The 25,325-nt window shown below is 56.6% G+C and overlaps 1 protein-coding gene across 1 annotated transcript; it reads left to right on the top strand.

Annotated features, from left to right (window-relative positions):
* Positions 1 to 312: 312 nt before the first annotated feature.
* TLE5 (TLE family member 5, transcriptional modulator) lies at positions 313 to 9,900 on the top strand. Its single transcript, XM_054463029.2, has 7 exons — positions 313 to 635; positions 1,547 to 1,644; positions 5,024 to 5,087; positions 6,417 to 6,461; positions 7,061 to 7,123; positions 8,596 to 8,670; positions 8,750 to 9,900. Exons 1-7 carry the CDS (start codon positions 609 to 611, stop codon positions 8,969 to 8,971), a joined length of 594 nt encoding a protein of 197 aa, XP_054319004.1. The 5' UTR covers positions 313 to 608; the 3' UTR covers positions 8,972 to 9,900.
* The last annotated feature ends 15,425 nt before the right edge of the window (positions 9,901 to 25,325 follow it).

The raw sequence follows: 25,325 nt of genomic DNA, 5'->3' as shown, positions 1-25,325 counted from the left end.
TGGCACGCGTCCAGGTCGTGCCACGGCAGGGCCGGCGGCTTCGACGCGGGCAGCCGGGTCCCTTTTCTTTGACAGATGGGGAAACCGAGGCCCAGCCGGCCGCCGGGTCGGAGGGGGTGGCGGGGGCCGCGGCCCGGGACGGAGGCGGGCCGGGCCCAAGGTCACCGCGGCGGGCGGGCCCCGGGGAGGCGGGCCGGGGTGGGGATCCGCAGGCCTCCCCGGGCGCGCGCGTCCCCCCCTTCGGCGGCGCGCACGGGGCACGGGCGGCGGCGGCAGGTGGAGCCGGAGCCTCCGCAGCAGCCGAGCCGCGGCCACTGCCGGCGTCGCCGCCATTAGACAATAGCGGTGGGGCCGGGGAGCGGGGAGGCGGGCGGCGGGGAGGGGCGGGGAGGGGCGCCGGGCGCGCAGGAAGCGGGACCCGGGGCGCGCCGGGGCCGGGCGCGCGGGGAGGGGGCGCAGGAAGCGGGCGAGGCCGGGCGCGGGAGGCGGCGGCGGCCCCGGGAGCTGCCGATCGGCGCCGGGACAAAGGCGCGGCCGCCCGGCGCCCCCAGCAGCCCGAGCCGGGGCGCACAGCCGGGGCGCAGCCCGCGCCCCCCGCCGCGATTGACATGATGTTTCCACAAAGCAGGCATTCGGTAAGCGGGGCCGGTCCGGCCGGCGCCCCCACCCCGGATCCCGGCCCTACGCCCCCGACCCCCGGCTCCCGGCCCCGCGCCCCGCAACCCCCAGGCCCGGTGCCTCCGGCCCGGGGCCCCCCCCAACTCCCCGGCCCTGTCTTCCCTCTCCAGCTCCCAGCCCGGCGCGACCCCCCTCCCCTCCTGCCACCGGCCCCCGGACACCCCCCCAGTTCCCGATCCACCCCAGCTTCCGGGCCCCGAGCCCCCCCGCCCCAGCTCCCGGCTTGGCGCCCCCCCAACCCGCCGGGACAGTCAGGGCCTCGGACGGCCTTGGCCTCGGGCCTGGGGCGCTCCGGAAGCCCCGCCAGGCACCTCTAGCCCGGGGATCCTTTGGGGGCCTGTGGTGGGGGGGTGCGATCCGAGGCGCACCCCTCCCGGAAGAGCGTGTCCCCGAGGAAGGGCGCTGGGAATCTGGGGTGGGCCCCCCCGGAAGATTTCGGGCACCGAGAGAGAGACCCCTCCCCCAAGGGGACTTTGCAGGGAGGAATCGCTGCCTCCCAACTTGGGGAGGGGGTTCCCTAGGGCGCGTTTTCACCCCCCTCGGATGTGCACTCCCTCCCGGCGCTTTGGATGGGCGGTAGAGGGCGCACCCTGCCCCCCCATCTAGGGCGGGCCTTAAAACGCACCCCCACTGACTGGGGGTGGCGGGGGACCGGGCGGCTCCGGGCGCACCCACCCCCTCGGCTTCCCTCGGGAGAGGCGGGGGGCAGGAAGCGCGGGTGGGGGCCGCGCCAGGGGCCGTAAACACGGGCCCAGGAAGTGGGGCAGGAGGGGGGGCGCCGCAGCTGCGCGGCCGCTCCCTCCTGGCCCGCCCTTGAGGGGGGTCCGGCCCACGCCTGGGCCTGACCCGGGCCGCCCCCTCCCTACAGGGCTCCTCGCACCTACCCCAGCAACTCAAATTCACCACCTCGGACTCCTGCGACCGCATCAAAGACGAATTTCAGCTACTGCAAGCTCAGTATCACAGGTGAGCTGGGGGACTGGGGGTCCCTGCATCCCGAGAATGTGAGTCCCCCCATTTCTTCTGCGCAGATGGCAAGGCTGAGGCCTGGAGATTGGGGAAATAATATATGCTAGACTCTGACCTAATCACTTGACAAATACTGAATTCATTTCTTTTAAACAGCCCCATTTTGTAGAGGAGAAAACCGAGGCACAAAAATAGTTAAATAATTTGCCCAGACTCAGCTGTGTGGCTTCAGAGCCCCTCCCTCCTCCCCAATACCCCCAAGTCTCCCATTGGATAAAAGACCTTCCAGCAATTGGAGTTACGGTACGGACTTGTAGTCCCTCAATCCCCAAAACAGAAACATTTTGCAGCCTGGTCATCTCTCTCTTTGCCCAGTTTTGGAGAAAGGGTTCCCAGCATCCGTCAGATTCTCCAAGGTTCTTCTTCTTTCAGAAATCTCCTGGCGTTTCTGAAGAGCTTGCCACGCTGCGGTATCTAAGGGGAAGGAACTATTTAGTCCTCTTACACCTAAAGAAACTTAAGCCCAGGCCAGGCGTGGTGGCTCATGCCTGTAATCCCAGCACTTTGGGAGGCCGAGGAGGGTGGATCACTTGAGGTCAGGAGTTCGAGACCAGCCTGGCCAACATGGTGAAACCCCGTCTCTACTAAAAATACATAATTAGCCGGGTGTGGTGGCGGGCGCCTGTAATCCCAGCTACTCGGGTGGCTGAGGCGGGAAACTTGCTTGAACCCGTGAGGCATAGGTTGCAGTGAGCAGAGATGGAGCCACTGCTCTCTAGCCTGGGTAACAGGGAGATTCTGTCTCAAAAAAAAAAAGAAAGAAAGAAACTTAAGCCCAGAGATGTTATTTTCTCGGGGGTGTACGTAGCATTGAGGAAGTGGCAAGGCTGAGGTTTGCACCAGGTCTGTCTCCTGGTTTAAGGATATAGATTCTCGCCTGCCCTGCTCTGGAGGGGCACGCCGGGCCTGGGAATCCGGAGGAAGTCAGGCTATGCTCAAAGCCCCGTTTGGCCTTGGGGCCCTCTCTAAACTGAAGTGTGCCCACCCCAGAAGAGTTACTGGAAGGATCCTGGATTTCCTCCAAGTAGAAAGGGGAATCTCGATTTTGTTGTTGCTGTTGCAAATATCCAACCTTTTTGGGTACTCCCTGTGTGCTAAAGACTGTTCGTGCCTCCTCGTGCTTCATCCTTCCTGTTGTCCGACTGTCGTACCCATTCTCAAGATGGGCAAACTGAGACACTGACAGTCGAAGGCGCTGGAGTCGGCTTTCCATGCAGGCCCCAGAAGCTTTTGTGCGGGTTCCTCGATATGAAGGGTTGAAGAGCACCTGGTGAGCCCCGGGGCTGACCTGATTCCACAGGGAAGGGATCAGATGGCGGTCATAGTGCTGTGTGACCTCTGCTAAGCCAGAAGCCCTCTCTGAGCTTTAGGGTCTCCATCTGCTGGGCCTGGGCTTCCTGCTATCCAACGAGGGACCCTACCATATCAGAGGCACACACCGGATGTTTGAGGCATAACAGCCCCTGGGTGGCCAGATCATCCTATTTTTCAAGAAAGGCCAGAAATCCAGGGTTTGGAGTGAAACTTATTTTTTATTTTATTCTATTTTTTTGAGACGGAGTCTTGCTCTGTCGCCAGGCTGGAGTGCAGTGTCGCGATCTCGGCTCACTGCAACCTCCACCTTCGGGATTCAAGCGATTCTCCTGTTTCAGCCTCCCAAGTAGCTGGGATTACAGGCGTGTACTACCACACCCGGCTAATTTTTGTATTTTCAGTAGAGACGGGCTTTCGTTATGTTGGCCAGGCTGGTCTCAAACTCCTGACCTCAAGAGATCCACCCGCCTTGGCCTCCCAAAATGGTGGGATTACAGGCGTGAGCCACTGCACTCAGCCCTGGTTTTTTTTGTTTTTGTTTTTTTTTTAATGGTAGCAACAAATGCACGTTTTAAAAGAAAACTAGAGAAAAATTGGTGGCGGCCAAAGCATCCCTAACCCGGCACACTCTTCTCCGGTGGAGCAAAATGCCAGGTTCCTGGGGTATCCTAAGGTCCACGTATATTTATGGGATGCTTACTGTATGCCAAGTACTGTTCTAGAACTTCTCTTGTCTGAATTCATTGACTCTTCTCCAGCCCACCCTGCGAGGTTAGCGGTACCTCACAGAGGAGGAAATGAAGCCGAGAGAGGTAGTGGAGTTTGCCTAGAGTCACACAGCAGGGAAGACGCAGGGCTGAGCTTTGAACCCAGTCCGAGAGGGGGTGGGGATGGCAGAAGCAGGTAAGCCACAGCCAGGTCCGCAGGGCCCCTGTGCTGGGTTGGATTTAAGTAGGTTAAAGGACACCTCCCCCACCACCATCACCAGTTCTTTTCCTGGACTGGGAGGCCCTCCTTCCTGCTGTCTTCCCTCCGGCCACGACGCCCTCATGGGGGCTTTGAGAAACGCCCCACAGCTCATCCTTCCCGGGAGGGCCTGTAGGAAGCTCTGGTGTTAGCCACCCGGACTGGCCGGGTGGAATGGGAGAAATGGTGTGATTTGTCCCAGCTAAAGAAAAAAGCCTGTTAGGAAGGACTAAGAGGAAGCTGAGGGGTCTGCCTGGGAAGCCCAGGCCCCCCATGAAGCTAGGGTCCCCTTGGGAAGTCCAGCCGGGAGCCGCCTTGCAGCCCCAGACCCTCTCAGCCTCTTTGTACGTTCTATTTGGGTCTGGAAAATTTTCCCCTGTGGTTGAGAGCTTGGGCTGCTGCTTGGCTGTGTGACCTTGAGCCAGTTCCTCACCCTGTCTGGGTGTCCACTTTGTCATCTGTAAAAGGAGCATGACAATGACATTGCGGGCCTCGTCCGGATCGTGAGAGGTAAAGGCTCGTGAAACTCTCTGAGCCAGCATTACTGTGCGCCCTCTAACTTCTGTTGTTCCTATAATGTTGCTTATTCCCCCCAACCAGATCTGCAAGGGTGGTTTCATCACCCCCTTCTTACAGTCAGGGGCCCTGACGCTCTCCCTCCACCCAGCATCACAGAGAGCTCAACTCTTACCAACTTCCCTGCCCCTCAGTTCAATGTCCTCAGCCCCTATCAAAGTTTATGGTTTCATTGGCCAGGCACAGTGGGTGGCTCACATCTGTAATCCCAAGCACTTTGGGAGGCCGAGGCAGGAGGATTGCTTGAGCCCAGTTTTTGAGACCAGCCTTGGCAACGTAGGGAGACCCCCGTCTCAATTAAAAAAAAAAATTGTTGCTTGACCCTCTGAGAATTGGCTGATCTTCCCTTACAGGGGACTTGGGGTCTTGGAGCCTCAGTTTCCTCCCCTGGATAACAGAGGGTGGGGGGCTCCCGCCCAGCCACCACTAACCACCCCGTCTCCCCCCTGTGCCTCCTCAGCCTCAAGCTCGAATGTGACAAGTTGGCCAGTGAGAAGTCGGAGATGCAGCGTCACTATGTGATGGTAAAGTCACTCTGCCCCTAGGTCCAGTGTTGGGGGCGGGCGACAGGGCCCCCCACATCCCCTCCACTGCGGGAAGCTGCTCCCTAAACCCTGGCCACCTCCCCTGGGAAGCACAAGGACTCGGGGCCTGTTCTCCATTCAGCCGGCCCCTGCTGGGCTGAGCCTGCCTCGCTAGCCTGGCAGCTGGCCGAGGCAGTGGCCGAGGTGCCAAACCGCCGGGTTGCAGACCAGCCCTGCCAGGTCCCCCGGCTGTCCTTGGCAGCGGAGGAGGGAGGAGGAGGAGGCTCACCGGCTGTGAAAGCCAACAGCCAGGAACTGACGTGGGGGAGCAGCCGAGTCCCTCCCCACCGCCAAGGTCCCAGCGTCCACACGCTTAACCCCTTTGGGCCCAAGCTCAAAGAGGAAGCCTGTGGGAGGGGGTCTGAGCCCTACCCATTTTGGGGGGCTGAGGTGTGACACTGCATTGCTGCTGCCAGAATCACTTGCTCAGTTTTGTAACCGCCAGGTGGCAATTTCCGCATCAAAAATCCCCTCCCTTACCCACCCTTGGCCTGGCCCTCTAGCAGCGATGCTGGGGTCTCAGCCCAGAATCCAAATCTCCCAGACTGTGGGGGAGGCAGAGCCAGACCCTGACCCTCCCAGCCAGAAGAATAGGGCTGGGGTCAGAGAGAGGGATCTAGGACCTGCCTGAGGAAGACTATATGGAGAAATGGGGCACACAGCTGGGGTCTTGCAGGATGAGTAGGAGTTCACCAGACAGAGACGGAGAAACTACATGAAGGCCTGGGAATGAACTTGGTTTTCTCCCCAAGGGGTGACAGGGAGCCATGGGAGGGTTTAGAGCAGGGGAGAGGCAGGGTGAGATCTGGGGCTTGGGGTGGGGGTAGCTGCTGGCCCCAGAGCCAGCAGGCTTTGTTTACCCCTCACTGTTTATACCCAGGCAGGCAAACTTCCCTGGAGTCTGGGCCCACCCGCAGACAAGACATAGAAAGATACAAGATTAGGAGCCCTGGAATGCGTGTTCTCACAGTGCACACGGAGTGGGGGAGGAGCCAGGCCAGGGCTAGGGACCTAAAGTGCCCCCAGTCTCCATCCGCAGCCCCAGCGGGCCCCCTGCCCCTCTCCAGGGCTGGCTGGGACGCTGGGTGTGGGTGTCTCTCCCTCCTGCTCTTTCCCTCCCACCTGCCTCTCCTTTCTTTCCTGCCCTCAGCTGTCTCTTGCTGTCTCCCCCCTTTGTCTGTCTCTGCCACTCCCCTATCTCTTTGTCTCCGTGTCCCCCCATCCTTTCCCACCCCCATCTCCCGCTCCCTCTCTCTCTCCCCCATACAGTACTACGAGATGTCCTATGGCTTGAACATCGAGATGCACAAACAGGTACGCCCATCTCCTCCTCCTCCTCCTCCCTCCCCCTCCTCCCCCTCCTCCCCCCACTTCCAGCCCCCCCTTGGGCACCCCCAGGCAGGTAGCGGCCGGCCCTCGGCTGGGCACCAAGCCAGCCCGGTTATCCTGTTACCTCCTAAGCCCTCCCCAAGCTCCCGCTCTCCTCCCGCCGCCTCTTTTTCAGTCCTCCCTGGGAGTGTTTCTCCCGGTGGTAAGGAGGAGCAGAGACTTTCCCCACAACCTACGGCCCCCAGCCCTCCGTACATTCCCACAAGCGCTTACTACCTGCCAGGGGCCTGAGTGGCCGAGCCCCGAGGAATGCAACCGAGGAATGTGCAGTCTGGCCTCACTCATCCTGCACTTACTGCACTCTAAGCTGCAGGCAACAGCCAGCCTCCAGCCCCACCTTTGCCACTGACTGGCTGCCCTCGGCCCGAACACGGCTTTGCTCGTCCCACCCTGACCAGACCTAGCCCCTCTTAGAGAGAAGCCGCAAGTGGCAGGGCTGGGCCGGGCCCCACGCGGGCCTCCTGGGGCTAGCCTGTACCTGCCACCCACCCAGGACTGAAGCCAGCTTCATCTGTGTGTTCCAGGCGGAGATCGTCAAAAGGCTGAACGGGATTTGTGCCCAGGTCCTGCCCTACCTCTCCCAAGAGGTAAGAGCCAGGGCCTTGGGGAGGGGTTGTGGGGGGGCCCTGCACTTGCCCAGCCCCTGTCCGCTGCAGCCATCTTGGGTGGTGTGCTGGGCGCCCCAGGGCACACGCCTCTCCTCTCTGGACCTCCCTGGCTCTGGACACCAGAGCTGAACTGTGCAGAAGAATCCCCGGGCCAGAGACACTCCAGGGGTGCAGGTGTGTGGGGGGTGGGCCTCACCCTGCTCTGGAATTCCCAGCTGGAGTGAGTCATGTCACAGGCAGAAATGTCAGATGGGCCAAAACTGCACCGGGAATGTTTTTTTCTCATCTCTCTTCCTCCTTTCACTCTCTTGAGACATTTTCCAGGCCCTGCGGGCTGCACAGGACCAAGGACTAGAGGGTGTGTTGGGGGGTTGCGGGGGAAAGGGTAGCACAGGGTGGTCACACATGGACACAGCCACACAGATAGGCACGGGCACATCAACACACGGGAGATACACAGATGCAGACACACACGGATACACGTGTGTGCAGACAGCACAGGGACACGCATGTAGGAATGTGCAGCTACACGTGGGCACACGTGATCCTGAGCGCACATTACCACATGCGCACACACACCCAGAGGAACCTGACGCCCAGCTCCTCTTCTCCTTTCTTGGGTTCTGAGGCTCAGGATGCGATGCCGCCCCTCCCCAGGGCCATGTAAGGCCCATCTCCTGTCCCTGCCAAGTTTACTGTCAAAAGTTTGTAATTTCCTCTTCAATCCCTGTGGGTATCTCAGGATCCTTTGGGTGCCCTGCTTTGCCCAGGGACAAGTCTTAGAAGGACCCAATGAAAGCCCTAGAGAAAAGGGCACTTGGAGCCCTTCAGAACAGAGGCTTCCTGGTAGCCAAGGCAAAAAGGGAGATTGGTAGATTCTAGCATCTGCTGGCCACAGAGTCAGGTGTTTGGGGATAGCTGGGGGAGGAACTGCCCTGAACCTGGGCCCATTCCCCAGCCGGCCCTGCCAGAATTCACTGGGCCCTCCCCAGCCATGGTAGGAGAAGGGCTCAATTTGGCCAGACTCAGGGCACAGTCTTGGAGCTCCTAGGATCAAGACGTCCCTGTACAGTTGGGCAGGTTGTGTACTGCACAAACATTCACATGTTTCACGTCTTTGCACGTGGCTGTGCACATAGGATAGGTCAGGATCCAGGGTTTCTCCCAGGCTCACTCAAAAGCTGTTTCCTAACTACTTAGCACAAAACCCTTTTAATCGTTTTCTGCACTTTTCCATTTGTCTCCATTGGCCAGATGAAGAGACGAGCTTGGTGAAAGGAAGCAGTTGGAGAGAGGGAGGGCGCTTTCTGATGGGGTTGAAAACCACTGGGAGGAGCAGACATGATGGCCCACTTGGTATTGGGGCTCCTCCTGGCCTCAGGGCCGTCCCCCACTCCTCTCCCAGGATCAGGAGGAATCACCGCCTCTCCTCTCCCCCCACCCCCTTCTAGCACCAGCAGCAGGTCTTGGGAGCCATCGAGAGGGCCAAGCAGGTCACCGCTCCCGAGCTGAACTCTATCATCCGAGTACGTATGGGGACCTGGGCGGGTGGGTGGGGGACAGCTGGGCCCCAGGCAGCTAACGTTCCCCTCCCCCGCCCTGCAGCAGCAGCTCCAAGCCCACCAGCTGTCCCAGCTGCAGGCCCTGGCCCTGCCCTTGACCCCACTGCCCGTGGGGCTGCAGCCGCCTTCGCTGCCGGCGGTCAGTGCAGGCACCGGCCTCCTCTCGCTGTCCGCGCTGGGTTCCCAGGCCCACCTCTCCAAGGAAGACAAGAACGGGCACGATGGTGATACCCACCAGGAGGATGATGGCGAGAAGTCGGATTAGCAGGGGGCCGGGACGGGGAGGGTGGGAGGGGGGACAGAGGGGAGACAGAGGCATGGAGAGAAAGGAATGTTTAGCACAAGACACAGCGGAGCTCGGGATTGGCTAAACTCCCATAGTATTTATGGTGGCCGCCGGCGGGGGCCCCAGCCCAGCTTGCAGGCCACCTCTAGCTTTCTTCGTACCCCAGTCCCGGCCTCCCTCCTCCCCCGCAGCCTGGATAGGTGGATGCCTGCCCTGACACGTGAGGCAAGCTAAGGCCTGGAGGGTCAAATGGGAGACCAGGTCCCGAGGGAGCAAGACCTCGAGAAGCGCAGCGCCCCTGGCCCTTCCCCCATTTTGAACACGTGTAACTGACAGTCTGCCTGGGCCCCTCGGGACACACGCCACAGCTCTCTCACCCTGGTACTGCATGCACGCAATGCTAGCTGCCCCTTTCCCGCCCTGGGCACCCCGAGTCTCCCCCGACCCCGGGTCCCAGGAGGTATGCTGCCACCTCCACCTGCCCCACTCACCACCTCTGCTAGTTCCAGACGCCTCCACGCCCACCGGGTCCTCTCCCATCGCCCACTAAAGGCGGGGCACGAGGGACGAGCTTAGCTGAGCTGGGAGGAGCAGGGTGAGGGTGGGCGACCCAGGATTCCCCCTCCCCTTCCCAAATAAAGATGAGGGTACTAAAGTTGTCTTGGTTTTTATTTTATTATTATTTTTTTCTTTTTCCAGTATACTAGCTTGTCTTTTAAGAAAGGGGATATTAAAAAAAAAAAAAAAGACAAAAATGTTTTTTAAAAAAAAAGCAACACCCACACCTGTGTCTGTATATAGTCAGCTTATCTTGTGTTCAGTCGTTTGATCTCTACAGAGAGAAGTGGAAAATGCTGTATCAAGGGTGGGCTTAGCTGTGCCTTTCAAATAAAGATGTGAGAAGGTTCGGTGATGTGTCCCTGCCTCTGTGTTGTGGCTGCCCCCGGGGGAGGACGGGGTTCCTTCCAATGTGAGACACCCTCCTAGAACATCAAGAGTTCCTAGCTGTGGCCGGGTGCGGTGGCTCACGCCTGTCATCCCAACACTTTGGGAGGCCGAGGCAGGCGGATCACTTGAGGCCAGGAGTTCGAGACCAGCCTGGCCAACATGGTGAAACCCTGTCTCTACTAAAAATACAAAAAAGCTGGGCGTGGTGGCGGGCGACTGTGATCCCAGCTACTTGGGAGGCTGAGGCAGAAGAATCACTTGAACTCAAGGAGGTTGCAGTGAGCTGAGATCGCACCATGGCACTCCAGCCTGGGCAACAAGAGCGAAACTCCATCTCAAAAAAAAAAATACAAAAAGTAGCCGGGCATGGTGGCGTGTACCTGTAATTCCAGCTACTTGGGAAGCTGAGACGCAAGAATTGCTTGAACCCGGGAGGCAGAGGTTGCAGTGAGCTGAGATCACGCCTCTGCACTCCAGCCTGGGCGACAGATCAAGACGCTGTGTCAAAAAAAGAGTTGGTGGGTTATGCTTCTGCATTTGGCCTACCCTGCTTTGATGCATAGCCCAGAGAGGGTGAGCTGAAGACTTCAGGTCACACAGCATGGCCCAGGTGGTTGATGTTCAGACAGGCGGTTAAGGGGGCTTAAAAAGGCTAGGGGGTCCCTAAGCTAGTAAGTGGGGAGGCTGAGGTGGGAGGATTGCCTGAGGCCAGGAGTGCAAGGACAACCTGAGCAACATAGCAAGACCCCATCTCCTAAAAAAAATTTTTTTTTTAATAATAAAATAAGTGAGTCAGTGGCAGAGCTGATTTGTGCACCCGAGATCTGAAGACCTAAAGGACATTCTTTTCCCTTAGAGAAAGAGGAGGCCCCAGTGCCCACACAGGTACACTTCTTTTCGGTTTTGGGTTTTTTTTTTTTTTTTTGAGACAGGGTCTCACTCTGTTGCCCAGGCTAGAGTGCAGTGGTGGGATCACAGCTCGCTGCAGCCTCAACTTCCCTGAGCTAAAGTGATCCTCCCACCTCAGCCTCAGCCTCCTGAGCTGGGACAGTGGGCATGCACCACCATACTCGCCTAATTTTTCATATACATATATATATATATATATATATAATTTTTTTTTTTTTAGAAATGAGGTTTCACCATGTTACCCAGGTCTCAAACTCCTGGGCTCAAGCAATCCTCCCGCCTCAGCCTCCCAAAGTGCTGGGATTACAGGCATGAGCCCCCGTGCCCGGCTGGTATACTCAGAGAGAACACTGACTCCCCCCTAGCTGAGCCTCCATCCTCTAGGGAACAGCCAGAAGCCCCCCCACCCCCCACCGCCTCACCCAAGCTGCACCAGCCCTGGGGAAGCCAGAAGGAAAGGGGATTGCCCCCAGTTTTCCCATCTTGGCCTTAGCCCCTGGCTCCTCTGGGACTTGGGCCAGGGGAACCTGTTGCTGCCCACCCAGCAAATGGGAGATGGCCATTTCTACTCTGGAGGGACTTCACGGCGGGAGGGAGTCCGAGCTGAGGGGAGCTGACAAGGGTGGAGATGGACAGCCGACATCGGGGAAAATGTCTCACGTCCCTAAGGAGAGGGCTGGGGGTGGAGGGTACAGGGCTGGTTGATCACACCAGCCTCCTGGCAGGTCCCACCCCATCTCCACTGCAGCCAAAGTGCCTCTAAAAATGCCAGTTGCAAGGGATCATCCCCTGCTGACATTTATCCTTGTTGAAACCTGAACACGCCTAGGCACACCCCTTGGCAAGGGTAAATTCTTTTTTTTTTCTTTTCTTTTCCGAGATGGAGTCTCGCTCTGTCACCCAGGCTGGAGTGCAGTGGCGCAATCTCGGCTCACTGCAAGCTTCGCCTCCGTGTTCACGCCATTCTCCTGCCTCAGCCTCCCAAGTAGCTGGGACTACAGGTGCCCGCCACCACACCCGGCTACTTTTTTTGTGTTTTTAGTAGAGACGGGATTTCACCATGTTAGCCAGGGATGGAATCGATCTCCTGACGTCGTGATCCACCCGCCTCCGCCTCCCAAAGTGCTGGGATTACAAGCGTGAGCCACCGCGCCCGGCCGGCAAGGGTAAATTCTTACCTCTACTTCAGAAGGCCACTTGGCACCACATAATCCAACAATTCCCCTCCTGGATCCATCTCCCAACGGAAATGTCACATGAGTCCATCAAAAAGACCCGAACAATTGGCCAGGCACGGTGGCTCACACCTGTAATCCCAGCACTTTGGGAGGCCGAGGTGAGTGGATCACCTCAGGTCAAGAGTTCAAGACCAGCCTGGCCAACATAGTGAAACCCTGTCTCTACTAAAAATACAAAAATTAGTCGGGTGTGGTGGCAGCCCTGCAGTCCCAGCTACTCAGGAGGCTGACACGGGAGAATCACTTGAACCCGGGAGGCGGAGGTTGCAGTGAGCTGAGATTGCGCCACTGCACTCCAGCCTGGGTGACAGAGTGAAACTCCGTCTCAAACAAAACAAAACAAAACAAAAAAACAGACCTGAACAAGAGTGTTTAGAGCTGCTGTAATTTGTCATAATTGCCCCCAATCAAATAGATGGATTGTGACATGGTCACACAGTGGAATACTACATAGTCATGAAAAAAGACAGGCTGCTCCTGGTGGCTCACACCTGTAATTCCAGCACTTTGGGAAGCCAGGGTGAGAGGATCGCTTGAGGCTGGGAGTTCAAGACCAGCCGGAGCAACATAGTGAGACCCTATCTGTACAAAAATATAAGAATGATGGCCAGGCACGGTGGCTTACGCCTGTAATCCCAGCACTTTGGGAGGCCAAGGTGGGTGGATCACGAGGTCAGGAGATTGAGACCATCCTGGCTAACACGGTGAAACCCCATCTCTACTAAAAATACAAAAAATTAGCCGGGTGTGGTGGCAGGCGCCTGTAGTCCCAGCTACTCGGGAGGCTGAGGCAGGAGAATGGCGTGAACCCGGGAGGAGGAGCTTGCAGTGAGCCGAGATCGCACCACTGCACTCTAGCCTGGGTGACAAAGGAAGACTCCGTCTCAAAAAAAAAAAAAAAAGAATTAGCCGCCGGGCATAGTATTGTGCACCTGTGGTCCCAGCTACTTGGGAGGCTGAGTGGGGAGGATTGCTTGAGCCCTGGAGCCCTGGAGGTCAAGGCTGTAGTGAACTACGATCATGCCACTGTACTCCAGCGTGGCTGACAGAGTGAGATTCTGCCTCAAAAAAAAAAAAAATTATCTTTGGTTCTCACTGCCCTTGGAATTAATTCTAAATTCTTCACCTCGGCCCAGGAGACCCTACCCATCCCTCCTTTCATTCCTACTCAACAGGCTGCAGCCAAGGTGAAACATCTTGCTGTCCCTTGCCTTGAGGCCTTTTCACATGCTGTTCCCTCTGCCTGGAACAGGGTTCTCTTTATTTCCCCTCCCCGGGCATTCTAATTCTGTGTGACTTAGAAAAGTGACTCCCTAGAAGTCACTTTTCTGAAGGCCTCCTCTGACTCTCACCCACCAAAAGCGGGGTGGGTTTCACAACATCCCTACCCCAGTTCCCACACAAAGACCCTGAGTCCAGCCAGACACTCTGGCAAACACCTGTAACCCCAGCACTTTGGGAGGCTGAGATTGGAGAATCGCTTGAACCCAGAAGTTCAAGACCAGCCTGGGCAACATAGGAAGACAACATCTCTACAAAAAATACAAATAAGGCGGAGTGCAGTGGCTCATGCCTGTAATCCGAGCACTTTGGGAGGCCGAGGTGGGAGGATCACTTGAGGCCAGGAGTTCGAGAGCAGCCAGGCCGAGATGGCACAACCCTATCTCTACTAAAAATCCAAAAAATAGTCAGGCGTGGTGTTGTGTGCCTGTAGTCCCAGCTACTCTGGAGGCTGAGGTGGGAGGATTGCTTGAGCCCAGGAGTTTGAGGCTGCAAGGAGCCATGATCGCACCACTGAACTCCAGCCTGGCTAGAGAACGAGACACTGTCCTATTAAAAAACAAAAGCAGGCTGGGCGCGGTGGCTCACGCCTGTAATCCCGGCATTTTGGGAGGCCGAGGCGGGCGGATCACCTGAGGTTGGGAGTTCGAGACCAGCCTGACCAACATGGAGAAGCCCTGTCTCTACTAAAAATACAAAATTAGCCGGGCATGGTGGCGTGTGCCTGTAATCCCAGCTTGGACACTGAGGCAGGAGAATCCCTCGAACCCGGGAGGTGGGGGTTGAAGTGAGCCGAGATCGTGCCCTTGAACTCCAGCCTGGGCAACAAGAGCAAAACTCCGTCTCAAAAAAAAAAAAAACAAAACAAAAAAACTGTGAGTGCGAAAGGCATCAGCAGCTGTCACAGAAGTGGCACAGATGTCCTAGGATGGTCCTCGGCATGGAGTGTCCAGCCTGGATTTAAATCCTGGCTCTTCCTCTCACAGCTGGTTGATTCAGGCAAATGGCTTCACCACGCTGGGGCTTAGTTTCTCTATCTGTAAAATGGGTATAATCACAGAACCGATCCTTGTTGGGAAGACCCCATTTTAATCCAAGGAAAGTGCTCACAGCAGAGGCTGGTGCATTCATTCATTCATTTTTTAATTTTTTTTTTTTTTGAGACAGACTCTCGCTCTGTCGCCCAGGCTGGAGTGCAGTGGCATGATCTCGACTCACTTCAACCCCCACCTCCCGGGTTCAAGTGATTCTCCTGCCTCAGCCCCCCAGGTAGCTGCGACTACAAGCGCCCGCCACCACACCCGGCTAATTTTTTGTATTTTTAGTAGAGATGGGGTTTCACCATGTTGGCCAGGCTGATCTCGAACTCCTGACCTCAGATGATTCGCCCGCCTCGGCCTCCCAAAGTGCGAGGATTACAGGCAAGAGACACCGCAGCCCGGCCCATTCATTCATTTATGGAGACTCTACCCTGAATCCCAGAGGCACAGCAGGGAACAAGACAGAAAGCCCCGCCCTCCTGGCTGGGGTGAACAGATAAACAAGTAAAATATACGGCGTGTCAGCGGGTGCGTCGATAGAGAAAGACTAGGCGGAGGAGAACGGGGAACGGGGAGTGTGGGTTGCGTTTTTGTGTGTGAAATCTACACACAGAAAGAACTGCAGGAATGCTAACATATTTACTTGGGGCTCCTCATCTCCGACCTTTAGGGGTGATTCGGGGCAAGTGAAGTCACGCTCTGATCTCAATTTCTGGAAAATTGTACTGAGAATTAGAACTTCTGCAAGGGCTCAAGAGTGTCAGCTAGTAATAATAATAATAACAATAATAAGTATTACTGATATTGATGTTGCTGGCAGTAGAAGGATGCCCGGGGGGGGGTCACAAGCCCGACACCCCCACAAGGGGTCTTCTCGGAAGAAGGGGTCCTGCCTACTCAGTCACGGCCTGGCCTGCGTCCGGGGGTCTCCCAGGCCCCCGCAGGGTTTGGGGAGGGTCCCGGGGCCCGCTGGGGGGCGGGTGGCAGGAGGCGTCCTGGGGGGCGTGCTCGGGTCCGGGAAGCCGGGGCAGGCGGAGGCGCGGGCTCCGAGCCCCCTCCACGCTGCGGCCGCCCCGCGCTTAACGACTGCGCCGCGGGCGACCTCGGCTAATTGATCCGCTAATGGGCCCCGTGCTGCGGCCGCGCCTAATGAGGCGGAGGACGGGGGAGGGCAGGGGGAGGGGAGGGGAGAGAACAGCGGGGAGGCGGGGGTAGGGAGAGGGGAAGGAGGAGGGGAGGAGAGAGAGGAGGGAAGTGGAGGGAGGGGGAGGGAGAGGGAGGGGCGTGGGGAGAAAACTGAGGGGAGGGAGGAGGGAGAGAAAATAGCAGGAAGGGAGGGAAGAAGAATAGGAGGGTGGGGGAGAAGGAGGGAGGGAAGGGAGAAGGAGGGAGGGAAGGGAGAAGGAGGGAGGGAAGGGAGGAGGAGGGGGAGAAGGAGGGAGGGAAGGGAGGAGGAGGGGGAGAAGGAGGGAGGGAAGGGAGGAGGAGGAGAGGGAGGAGGAGGAGGCTCAGCGATGCTCCCAGCTCCTTGGATGGGACCAGAGGGGAGCAGAGAGGACTGGGGTGAGCCCATATTCCTTTCTGGTTACCTCTCCCACTCTAACACCCTGTTTCCTCTGGAAGCCCCTTCAAGGCTCTCCCCTTCTCCGGCCCCACCCTTCTCCCAGCCCCCCTCCCCCATTCTGAGGGACTTTCCAGCAGGTGAGGAGATCCCCTGCCCGCTGGACCTCGATTGCCCCCATCCACACAATGGTTCTCAGTGGAGGGAGGAGAATCCCACAGGCCCCGGTGGCATGACTCTAGCGGAGGCGGGGTGGGGGGTGGGGGTCTGTCAGGGGACTGGGGACTCCGGGGTCTGAAATCCTCCATTTCCCCCCATCTACACCCCAAAGGGCCAGGCTCTGGCCTCCAGCAGAGGGTGGGAGCACTTACAGAATCCCCCTTCCCCATCCCCAGCCTGGGGCGGGGTGGGGCGGGGAAGAAAAGGAGCCGCGAATAGGAGCTAAAGCTAGGACGCATTAGACATTCACAGTCAGGCCGGCCAGGTGCCTGCGCTGGCTGAACTGTCTGCAGCTGAGCCTTCTCCGTCCCTCTGTGTGCCCTTCAGGCAGTCTTGGCGGAGAAAATAAAAGCTGCACCTGCAGTGCTGGTGCAATTAGGGACCTAGAAATGATCCCGCTCTCTCCCCATCGTGCAGATGGGAAAACTGAGGCCCACGGACGATCAGAACATTGCTCAAGGGCAGGAATAAGTCAGGGCTGTAGCTGAGTCTCCTGCTGGCTGCTCAGGGACCTCTTTGCCCCCTAGGAGCAACCAGACTAATTAGGAAGGCAAAGAAATCATAAAGATAACAACAGTAATACCGGCTGTGATGTCCTGAACATCTATCACGCCTCCAGCAATGCTTGAGTGATGCAGTGAAAATTGGATCTCTCAAAGGATTCTCTCTGAAGGAGGGGCTGTTTTACAGATAAGGAAACTGAGGCTCTAAGTGGTCACAGAGCCAGGGAATCTGGATTCAAATGCAGGAAATTCAGGATCTTAACCATTTGGTTGGTTGTTTTTTGAGATGGAGTTTCACTCTTGTTGCCCAGGCTGAAGTGCAATGGTGCAATCACGGCTCACTGCAACCTCCGCCTCCAAAGATTCTCCTGCCTCAGGATTACAGGCGCCCGCCACCACACCTGGTTAATTTTGTATTTTTAGTAGAGACGGGGTGTGGGGGGGGCGGGGGGGCGGTTCACCATGTTGGCCAGGCTGGTCTCGAACTCCTGACCTCAAGTGATCCGCCCGCCTTGGCCTCCCAAAGGGCTGGGATTACAGGTGTAAGCCACTGCACCCAGCCAGGATCTTAACCATTTGGTTTAAGAGAAAGAAGTTTCTGGACTCACTGACTGGTGGGGGAGGAGGAAGGACTTGAAAGACGGGGATGGCCGATTCCAGGCAGAGTTGGGGTGTAGCAGGATTGGCTGAGGCAGGGCTGACCTTGGAGGCTCACGGCCCCTGCCCCGTGTTCACTGCCTCAGTCTGACCCTTCCTGGCACCTTCCCTGTGGCTGAAGGTGTTCACGTGTGGTCCCAGGTAGGGCCTTTCCCTCTGCCTGAAACACGCTGTTCCTACTTCAGTCATCCCCATCACAATCACTTTTTCCTGCATTCTTTATTTTTATTTTTATTTTGAGACAGGGTCTCACCTGGGCAACCAGGCTGAAGTTCAGTGGCGCCATCATAGCTCACTGCAGCCTCAACCTCCCGGGCTCAGGTGATCCTTCCATGTCGGCCTCCTAAGTAGCCAAGACTACAGGCACACGCCACCACATCCAGCTAATTTTTTGTTTGTTTGTTTGTTTTGTAGGGACAAGGTCTTGCCATGTTGGCAATGCTGGTCTCAAACTCCTGACCTCAAGTGATCCACCCACCTCGGCCTCCCAAAGTGCTGGGATGACAGGCATGAGCTGCAACGCTCGGCTTTCCCTGCATTCTTTATCTTCACAGCATTTTTCGCTCCACACAATTTATCCCAACAAATATTCCCTTGTCCACTGCTTTTCTCCACTCTAATATGACTTTGGCGAAGAGAGTTCTTCTGTTTGGGTTTCTACTATAGATCCTGGGGCCTAGAATCATGCCTGGCACACAGTAGGTGTGTAGTGATTAGGGAAGAAAATGAGAAAATGGCAGTGAAGGCCGGGTGCAGTGGCTCACGCCTGTAATCCCAGCCCTTTGGGAGGCCGAGGCAGGAGGGTCACGTCAGGCCAGGAGTTTGAGACCAGCCTGGGCAACATGGTGAAACCCCATCTCTATAAAAAGACAAAAATTAGCCGGGCGTGGTGGCGCACACCTGTAATCCCAGCTACTTAGGAAGCTGAGGAAGGCAAATCGCTTGAACCCAGGAGGTGGAGGTTGCAGTGAGCAGGAATCATGCCACCGCACTCCAGCCTGGGCGACACAGCGAGAATCCTTCTCTAAAAAGAAAAGGGCAGAGAAGCCAGTGAGATGGGTGGATGTGGGCCAGCCCTGTAGGATCCTGCCTGCCCTAACAGGTCAGGAGCTGGGGCACAGGGAGCCACGGGTGGTGTTCGAGCAGCAAAGGGGCGGCACATCTAGATGTGTGATTAGCGAGATCCTCCATGGGATACCAGGGGGGCAGGCTGGAGGGGAAACTGAGGCAGAAAGTCAAGAGGAGGCCCCTGTGCCACTCAGGTGTTTTTTTTTGTGTTTGTTTGTTTGTTTGTTTGTTTTTGGTGAGACGGAGTCTCTGTCGCCCAGGCTGGAGGGCGGTGGCAAGTTCTCGGCTCACTGCAACCTCTGTCTCCTGGGTTCAAGCCATTCTCCTGCTCCAGCCTCCCAAGCAGCTGAGATTACAGGGATGCACCACCACACCTGGCTACCTTTTGTATTTTTGTTGTTGTTGTTTTGTTTTTTGTTTTTGAGACGGAGTCTTGCTCTGTCGCCCAGGCTGGAGTGCAGTGGCGCAATCTTGGCTCACTGCAACCTCTGCCCCCTGGGTTCAAGCAATTCTCCTGCCTCAGCCTTCCGAGTAACTGGGATTACAGGCCCCCGCCACCATGCCTGGTTATTTTTTTTTTTAGATGGAGTCTCGCTCTGTCGCCCAGGCTGGAATGCAGTGGCATAATCTGGGCTCACTGCAAGCTCCACCTCTTGGGTTCACGCCATTCTCCTGCCTCAGCCTCCCCAGTAGCTGGGACTACAGGTGCCCGCCACCAAGCCCGGCTAATGTTTTTTGTTTTTGTTTTTGTTTTTGGTATTTTTGTAGTAGAGACGGGGTTTCACCATGTTGGCCAGGCTGGTCTCAAACTCCTGACCTCAAATGATCCGCTCGTCTTGACCTCCCAAACTGCTGGGATTACAGGTGTGAGCCATGACGCAGGTCCTAGTTAGATGTTTTCTGATATTAAAAGCTGCAGAGGCCAGGCGTGGCGCAGTGGCTCACACCTGTAATCCCAGCACTTTGGGAGGCTGAAGCGGGCAGATCATGAGGTCAGGTGTTCGAGACCATCTCAAAAAAAAAAAAAAAAAAAAAAAAAGCTGCAGAAGGGGCCAGGCGCCATGGCTTATGCCTATAATCCCAGCACTTTGGCAGGCTGAGGCTGGAAGATTGCTTGAGGCCAGGCCAGGCATGGTAGTGTACGATTGTGGTCTCAGCTACTTGGGAGGCTGAGGTGGGAGGATTGCTTGAGCCTTGCAGGGAGCCATGATCTTGCCACCACACTCTAGCCTGGGCGACACAGTGAGACCTTGTCTCAAAGCAATAACAAAAAACAAAAAGCTGTGCCAGGCGAGATGGCTCATGGCTGTAATCCCAGCACTTTGGGAGGCTGAGGAGGGAGGATCACTTGAGGCCAGGAGCTTCAGAGCAGCCTGGGCAACACAGTGACACCTCTGTCTCTAAAAAATAAAAAATAAATTAATTAAAAACTAGAGAAGGGAGCTGAAACCACCCCTGCCTGGTTTCCCCTCTGAGGGCCTAGGATTCCCCTCTAACTTTCTCTCCTGGGTAATGTCTGTCTTTGTCCCCCTCCTTCTCCAAGTCCCCACTGCCGTTAAAAAAAATTTCCTTTCATTTAAATTGTTAAGTCGAATATGAAACCGACTTCCGAGCTAGTACTGGAGAATGGACTTAACTGTTTGGTGCTTCATGAGAACAGCTTCTACATAGGATCCCTGGGGACTTGGGGAGAGGGGACAAACCCCTAATATGAAGCAAATAGAACTCAGGTTTGAAACCCCCTCTGCCTCGGGGGTCTCTCATGCTGTCATCTCCCTCTTTCTGCCATCTCTGGGCTTCTCCCTCTGTCCTTCAAAGTCTCCAGCTTGGGTCCCCTAACCTTCCCTGGATCGCTTGATTGGCGCCTCCCTCCCTACCATCCCCGTCCCCGCTCCCGCCCCCCGCCGCTGACCTCCCCCTGCAAACCTCTCCCACCCACCCAGGCCCCCCTTACCCCGCCCCCAGTTGCTGGGAGCCTGCCAGGCCTGAAAGCCCGTCCACCTCCGCCCCTCTGCCTCTCCCGCGCACCTCACCGCCCCCCCTTCCTCCCTGCCCCTCCACCGGGTCCCCTCCACCCGGGGCCTCCTCCCCTCCTCTCCCCTCCCCTCCCCTTTGCCGCCTCCCCCTTTGTCCCTCCGTTTCCTCCTCCATTCTCTCCTCCTTCCCCTCCTCTTCCCTCCTACACCCCTTTCTCGGGTCCCGGGGAGGGGCGGTCCCCACGCTGCCCGCGCTCCCCCGCTCCCCCCGCTCCCCCCACTCCACCCACTCCCCGCACTCCACTCACTCCCCTCACTCCCCTCACTGCCCTGCTGGGCCTGCCTGGGCCTGTCGGGGAACACGCTGGGCCGGGCCCGCGTGGCTAATGGTGGGTTCCCCTGCAGCAGCGCGGGAGGAGGGGGCGGGCGACCCTGCCCTAGGCCTGCCCAACCCTGGGACTCGGGCCCCCCCGCAAAGGCAGCCACAGAGCTCCCAGCTGGAGCGCGTGGCTGTGTGACCCTGGGCAGGTCCCTAGGTGTCTCTGGGCCTGGCTGCCCCCAAAGCCTCACCTCCCAGCAACTGGATTGGTGGGGAAGGAAGAAAAACCAACCTGGGGCAGCACGGGCCTTTCATTCCTGTATTTATTGAGCGCCTACTGTGTGCCAGGCTTGGGTATCACGGACCCAGACGGAGCCCCTCTCGACCCTCGTGGAGCTCACAGAGTCATGGGGAAGGTTTGGGAAATAGGTCAAGACCATTGCAGAGAACACCTACCTAAGTGGTAGGAAGAAAAATCTAGCAAGGGTTGGTGACAGAGACGGGGCTGCTTGGCCCAGGAGAGGAGGGGAGGCCTCTCTGAGGAGATGACATTTGAGCCAAGGAGGGCTTGACAGCAAGAGCCCATGTTGGGAGGTGGCTCTCGGGGAGGGGGCAGGTGCTCCAGGCAGAGGGAATCCCGGTGGCAAAGCCTGGAGGCGGCACTGTACCCATCCCAGGGCAAGCTCTCAGCCCCTAACTTGGAGGGCCACGGTGTGTATATCAACCAGGTAGCCCAGTGATAGTAGCAATGGCAGGCCGGACGCGGTGGCTCACTCCTGTAATCCCAGCACTTTGGGAGGCCGGGGCAGGTGGATCATTTGAGGTCAAGAGTTCAAGACCAGCCTGGCCAACATGGTGAAACCCCGTCTCTACTAAAAATACAAAAATTAGCCAGGCGTGGTGGTGCGTGCCTGTAATCCCAGCTACTTGGGAGGCTGAGGCAGGAGACTGTCTTGAGCCTGGGAGGTGGAGGTTGCAATGAGCCGAGATCTCACCACTGTACTCCAGTTTGGGCGACAGAGTAAGACTGTCTCAAAAAACAATGTATATATACACACACACACACACACACACATATATATATATAGCAATGGCAGCAGAGGCTGTCATCAAGGGCCACTCTGGGGTTGGTGACAGTACCATGCCCCTTTTCCAGATGAGCAAATGGAGGTCCACAGGGGTTAAAAGGTCTCACTGCAAACCAGAAACTGGACGAGGAAGATTCAGATTGAGGTCGGTAATATAGCAAGACCCCATCTCTACAAAATCTGAAAAAATGAGCCAGGCGTGGTGGTGCACAATTGTGGTCTCAGCTACTTGGGAGGTTGAGGTGGGAAGATTTTGCTCGAGGCTTGCAGTGAGCCGTGATCATGCCACTGCACTCCAGCCTGGGCGACGGAGTGAGACCTTGTCTTAAAACGATAACAAAAACCAAAAAGCTGTGCCGGGCAAGATGGCTCACGGCTGTAATCCCAGCACTTCGTGCGGCCGAGGCAGGAGGATCCCTTGAGGCCAGGAGTTCGAGACCAGCCTGGGTAACATGGTGAAACCCCATCTACTAAAAATACAAAAATGAGCCGGGCATGGTGGTGTGCATCTGTAGTCCCAGCTACTCAGGAGGCTGAGGCAGGAGAATCGCTTGAACCCGGGAGGTGGAGGTTGCAGTGAACAGAAATCAAGCCACTGCACTCCAGCCTGAGTGACAGAGCGAGACCCTGTCTTAAAAAAAAAAAACAGTTAAAAAGAAGATTCAGATTGGGCCACGTGGCCAGGGGTTTGTTTAACCCCCATCTGTGCTGTGCCTTCCAGGGGGACCAGGCTGGGCAAGTTTGGGGCCCAGCAATGAGCTCTCCAGAGAAGGAGAGAGGGCGGAGATGGAGATGGAGTCCATGGCGATCCTAGGAGGGTGAGCCCCCAACTGGGCACAGAGGGGTTAAACGTGGTGTGGGTGATGGGGTTGCTGCAATGACCAGAAGGCCCCAGGGGTTTAAAAATGGGGTTTGTCTGTGGTGCCAGCCCCAGCTCTGCTTCCGCACCCCAAATTGTCCCTGCTGGGCCGCACACACTCCCACACAATAATAACGGTCGGGGCCTTTTCATCTATCGAGCTATTTGATCGTGTGATGAGTCAATGAGATGTTTCTATACTTATCCCACTGTACAGGATCACAGTGACGCAGCGGCGGAGGTGGGGTTTGAACCCAGGCTTGCACATCAGTGACACCGGGTCTCACAGCCTCTGAGGGTAGTGTGATCTCTGAGATCTCAGCTGACCCCTACGGGTTGTGTTAGCGCTGGGCAGGTTAGCGCTGGCGTCGCGTCCGGCATGCTGGGTGACCTTGGTGAGGCTCTATCCCTCTATGGGCTTGTCCACTTACTCTCCCAATAAATACAGTGTAGCCGGTGGTATGTTGGGGCCTGGGCAGACTATGCACACAGAAGCGAACAGATAGTATGTGTTCCCAGAGCCACGAGCTTCTGAAGAATGAGGGAAGCTGAGCAGGTAGGAGGACGGGAGCTACTCTAGTCAGGCTGGCCTCTCTAGGATGTGATGTTTGATCTGAAAGGAAGAGAAAGGCTGGCCGTGGTTCAGGCAGAGGGAACAACCAATGCAGTGCAGAGGTCTTGAGGCTAGACTCTGGTTTGAGGAAGAGGGAGAAGGCCTGTGTGGCTGGAACAGAGCGGGAGAAGTGGAAGGAGGTGAGAGGAGGGAGGCGATGGAAGTCAGATCACATAGACAGAGGTAGGGAGTTTGGATTTTATGTTGAGGGCAATAGGGAGCTATGGAAGGTTCTTGAGCAAGGGAGGGATGGGCTCTGATTCACTTTTTTTTTTTTTTGGAGTGGGGGAAGGATAGAGTTTTGCTCTTCTTGCCCAGCCTGGAGTGCAATGGCACGGTCTCAGCTCACTGCAACCTCCGCCTCCCAGGTTCAAGCAATTCTCCTGTCTCAGCCTCCCAAGCAGCTACAGGCGCCTGCCACCACACCCAGCTAATTTTTTTATTTTTATTTTTATTTTTTTTGAGACGTGGTTTCGCTCTTGTTGCCCAGGCTGGAGTGCAATGGTGCGATCTCAGCTCACTGCAACCTCCACCTCCCGGGTTCAAGCGATTCTCCTGCCTCAGCCTCCCAAGTAGCTGGGATTACAGGCATGCGCCACCACCCTGGCTAATTTTGTATTTTTAGTAGAGACAGGGTTTCTCCATGTTGGTCAGGCTGGTCTTGAACTCCCGACCTCAAGTGATCCGCCCGCCTCGGCCTTCCAAAGTGCTGGGATTACAGGCATGAGCCACCGCACCCGGCCTTAATTTTTCTATTTTTAGTAGAGACAGGGTTTCACCATGTTGGCCAGGCTGGTCTCGAACCCCTGGCTTCAGGCAGTCCCTCCACCTTGGCCTCCCAAAGTGCTGGGATTACAGGTGTGAGCCACCACGCCCAGCCCTGATTCACATTTCAATGGATCATCAAGGATGTGGGCGCAATGGAGAATGCATAGCATAGATGTGAAGTGTGAGGGGAGGGTGGGAGAGAAGGACCCTTTAGGACATAGTGGGGGCTGGATACAGTGTTTCACAGCTGTAATCCCAGCACTCTGTGAAGCTGAGGCAAGAGGACTGCTTGAGCCCAGGAGTTGAAGATCAGTCTGGGCAACATAGCGAGACCCTGTCTCTACAAAAAGTTTTTTTAAAATTAGCTGAGTGTGGTGGTACGCACTTGTGATTCCAGCTACTCCAGAGGCTGAGGCAGGAGGATGGCTTGAGCCCAGCGAGGTCAAGGCTGCAGTGAGCTATGATGGTGGCACTGCACTCCAGACTGGGTGACAGAGTGAGACCTTGTCTCAAATAATAATAAGGACAAAATAAAGAAATGTTGGGAGTACAAATAGCTACCCTTTATGGAGCATTTACTGTGCATTATTATTATTGTTATTGTTATTATTATTTTTTTGAGACAGAGTCTTGCTCTGTCCCCCAGGCTGGAGTGCAGTGGTATGATCTCAGCTCACTGTAACCTCCACCTTCTGGGTTCCAAGGATTCTCCTGCCTCAGCCTCCTGAGTAGCTGGGATTACAGGCATGTGCCACCTCGCTCCACTAATTTTTCTATTTTTAGTATAGATGGGGTTTCCCCACGTTGACCAGGCTGGTCTCAAACTCCTGACCTCAGGTGATCCACCCATCTGGCCCAACTAAGTGCTGGGATTACAGGCGTGAGCTACTGCACCCGGCTTACTATGCATTATTGTAAGTACTTTATAGGCCTTATTTGAAGATTCTATTATCAACCTTGTGTTCCAGAAAAGGGAACCCAAGCAGAGTGAACGTGCCTGGCACTGAGCTGTTGGCACTCTGGGACTTCTCCCCCAGCCGCCCAGTTCTTACTCAGGGAGAGGCTGGAGTTCCTGAGCCCCTCAGCCAATCCTAGTGCCTCCTGCCATGGGCTCCCAGTCCCTGACTCCTGCTGGTCAGAACCCACTGTGACTTCAGGACCCATGTGAAAGTAGGCACAGGGGTCCTCTAACCCTAGGGGGTATCTGCCTCCCCTGTGCTTCACAGCTGGGGAATGTTCACAGATCCACACGGCGAAGCTAGGGGTGAGAGCCCAAGGCTCACTCT

The sequence above is a fragment of the Pongo pygmaeus genome, chromosome 20 (genome assembly GCF_028885625.2).
Source record: "Pongo pygmaeus isolate AG05252 chromosome 20, NHGRI_mPonPyg2-v2.0_pri, whole genome shotgun sequence".
In the NCBI taxonomy this organism is placed as follows: domain Eukaryota; kingdom Metazoa; phylum Chordata; class Mammalia; order Primates; family Hominidae; genus Pongo; species Pongo pygmaeus.
The sequence above is the reverse complement of the archived record's forward strand: the minus strand, read 5'-3'. Positions and strand labels throughout refer to the sequence as shown.

Excerpts from the sequence above, each read along its gene's own strand:
- TLE5 (XM_054463029.2), top strand. The coding sequence starts at position 609 with ATGATGTTTCCACAAAGCAGGCATTCG. Across the intron at positions 636-1,546 it reads TTCCACAAAGCAGGCATTCG|GGCTCCTCGCACCTACCCCA; the intron begins GTAAGCGGGGCC and ends CCCTCCCTACAG. Across the intron at positions 7,124-8,595 it reads TGCCCTACCTCTCCCAAGAG|CACCAGCAGCAGGTCTTGGG; the intron begins GTAAGAGCCAGG and ends ACCCCCTTCTAG.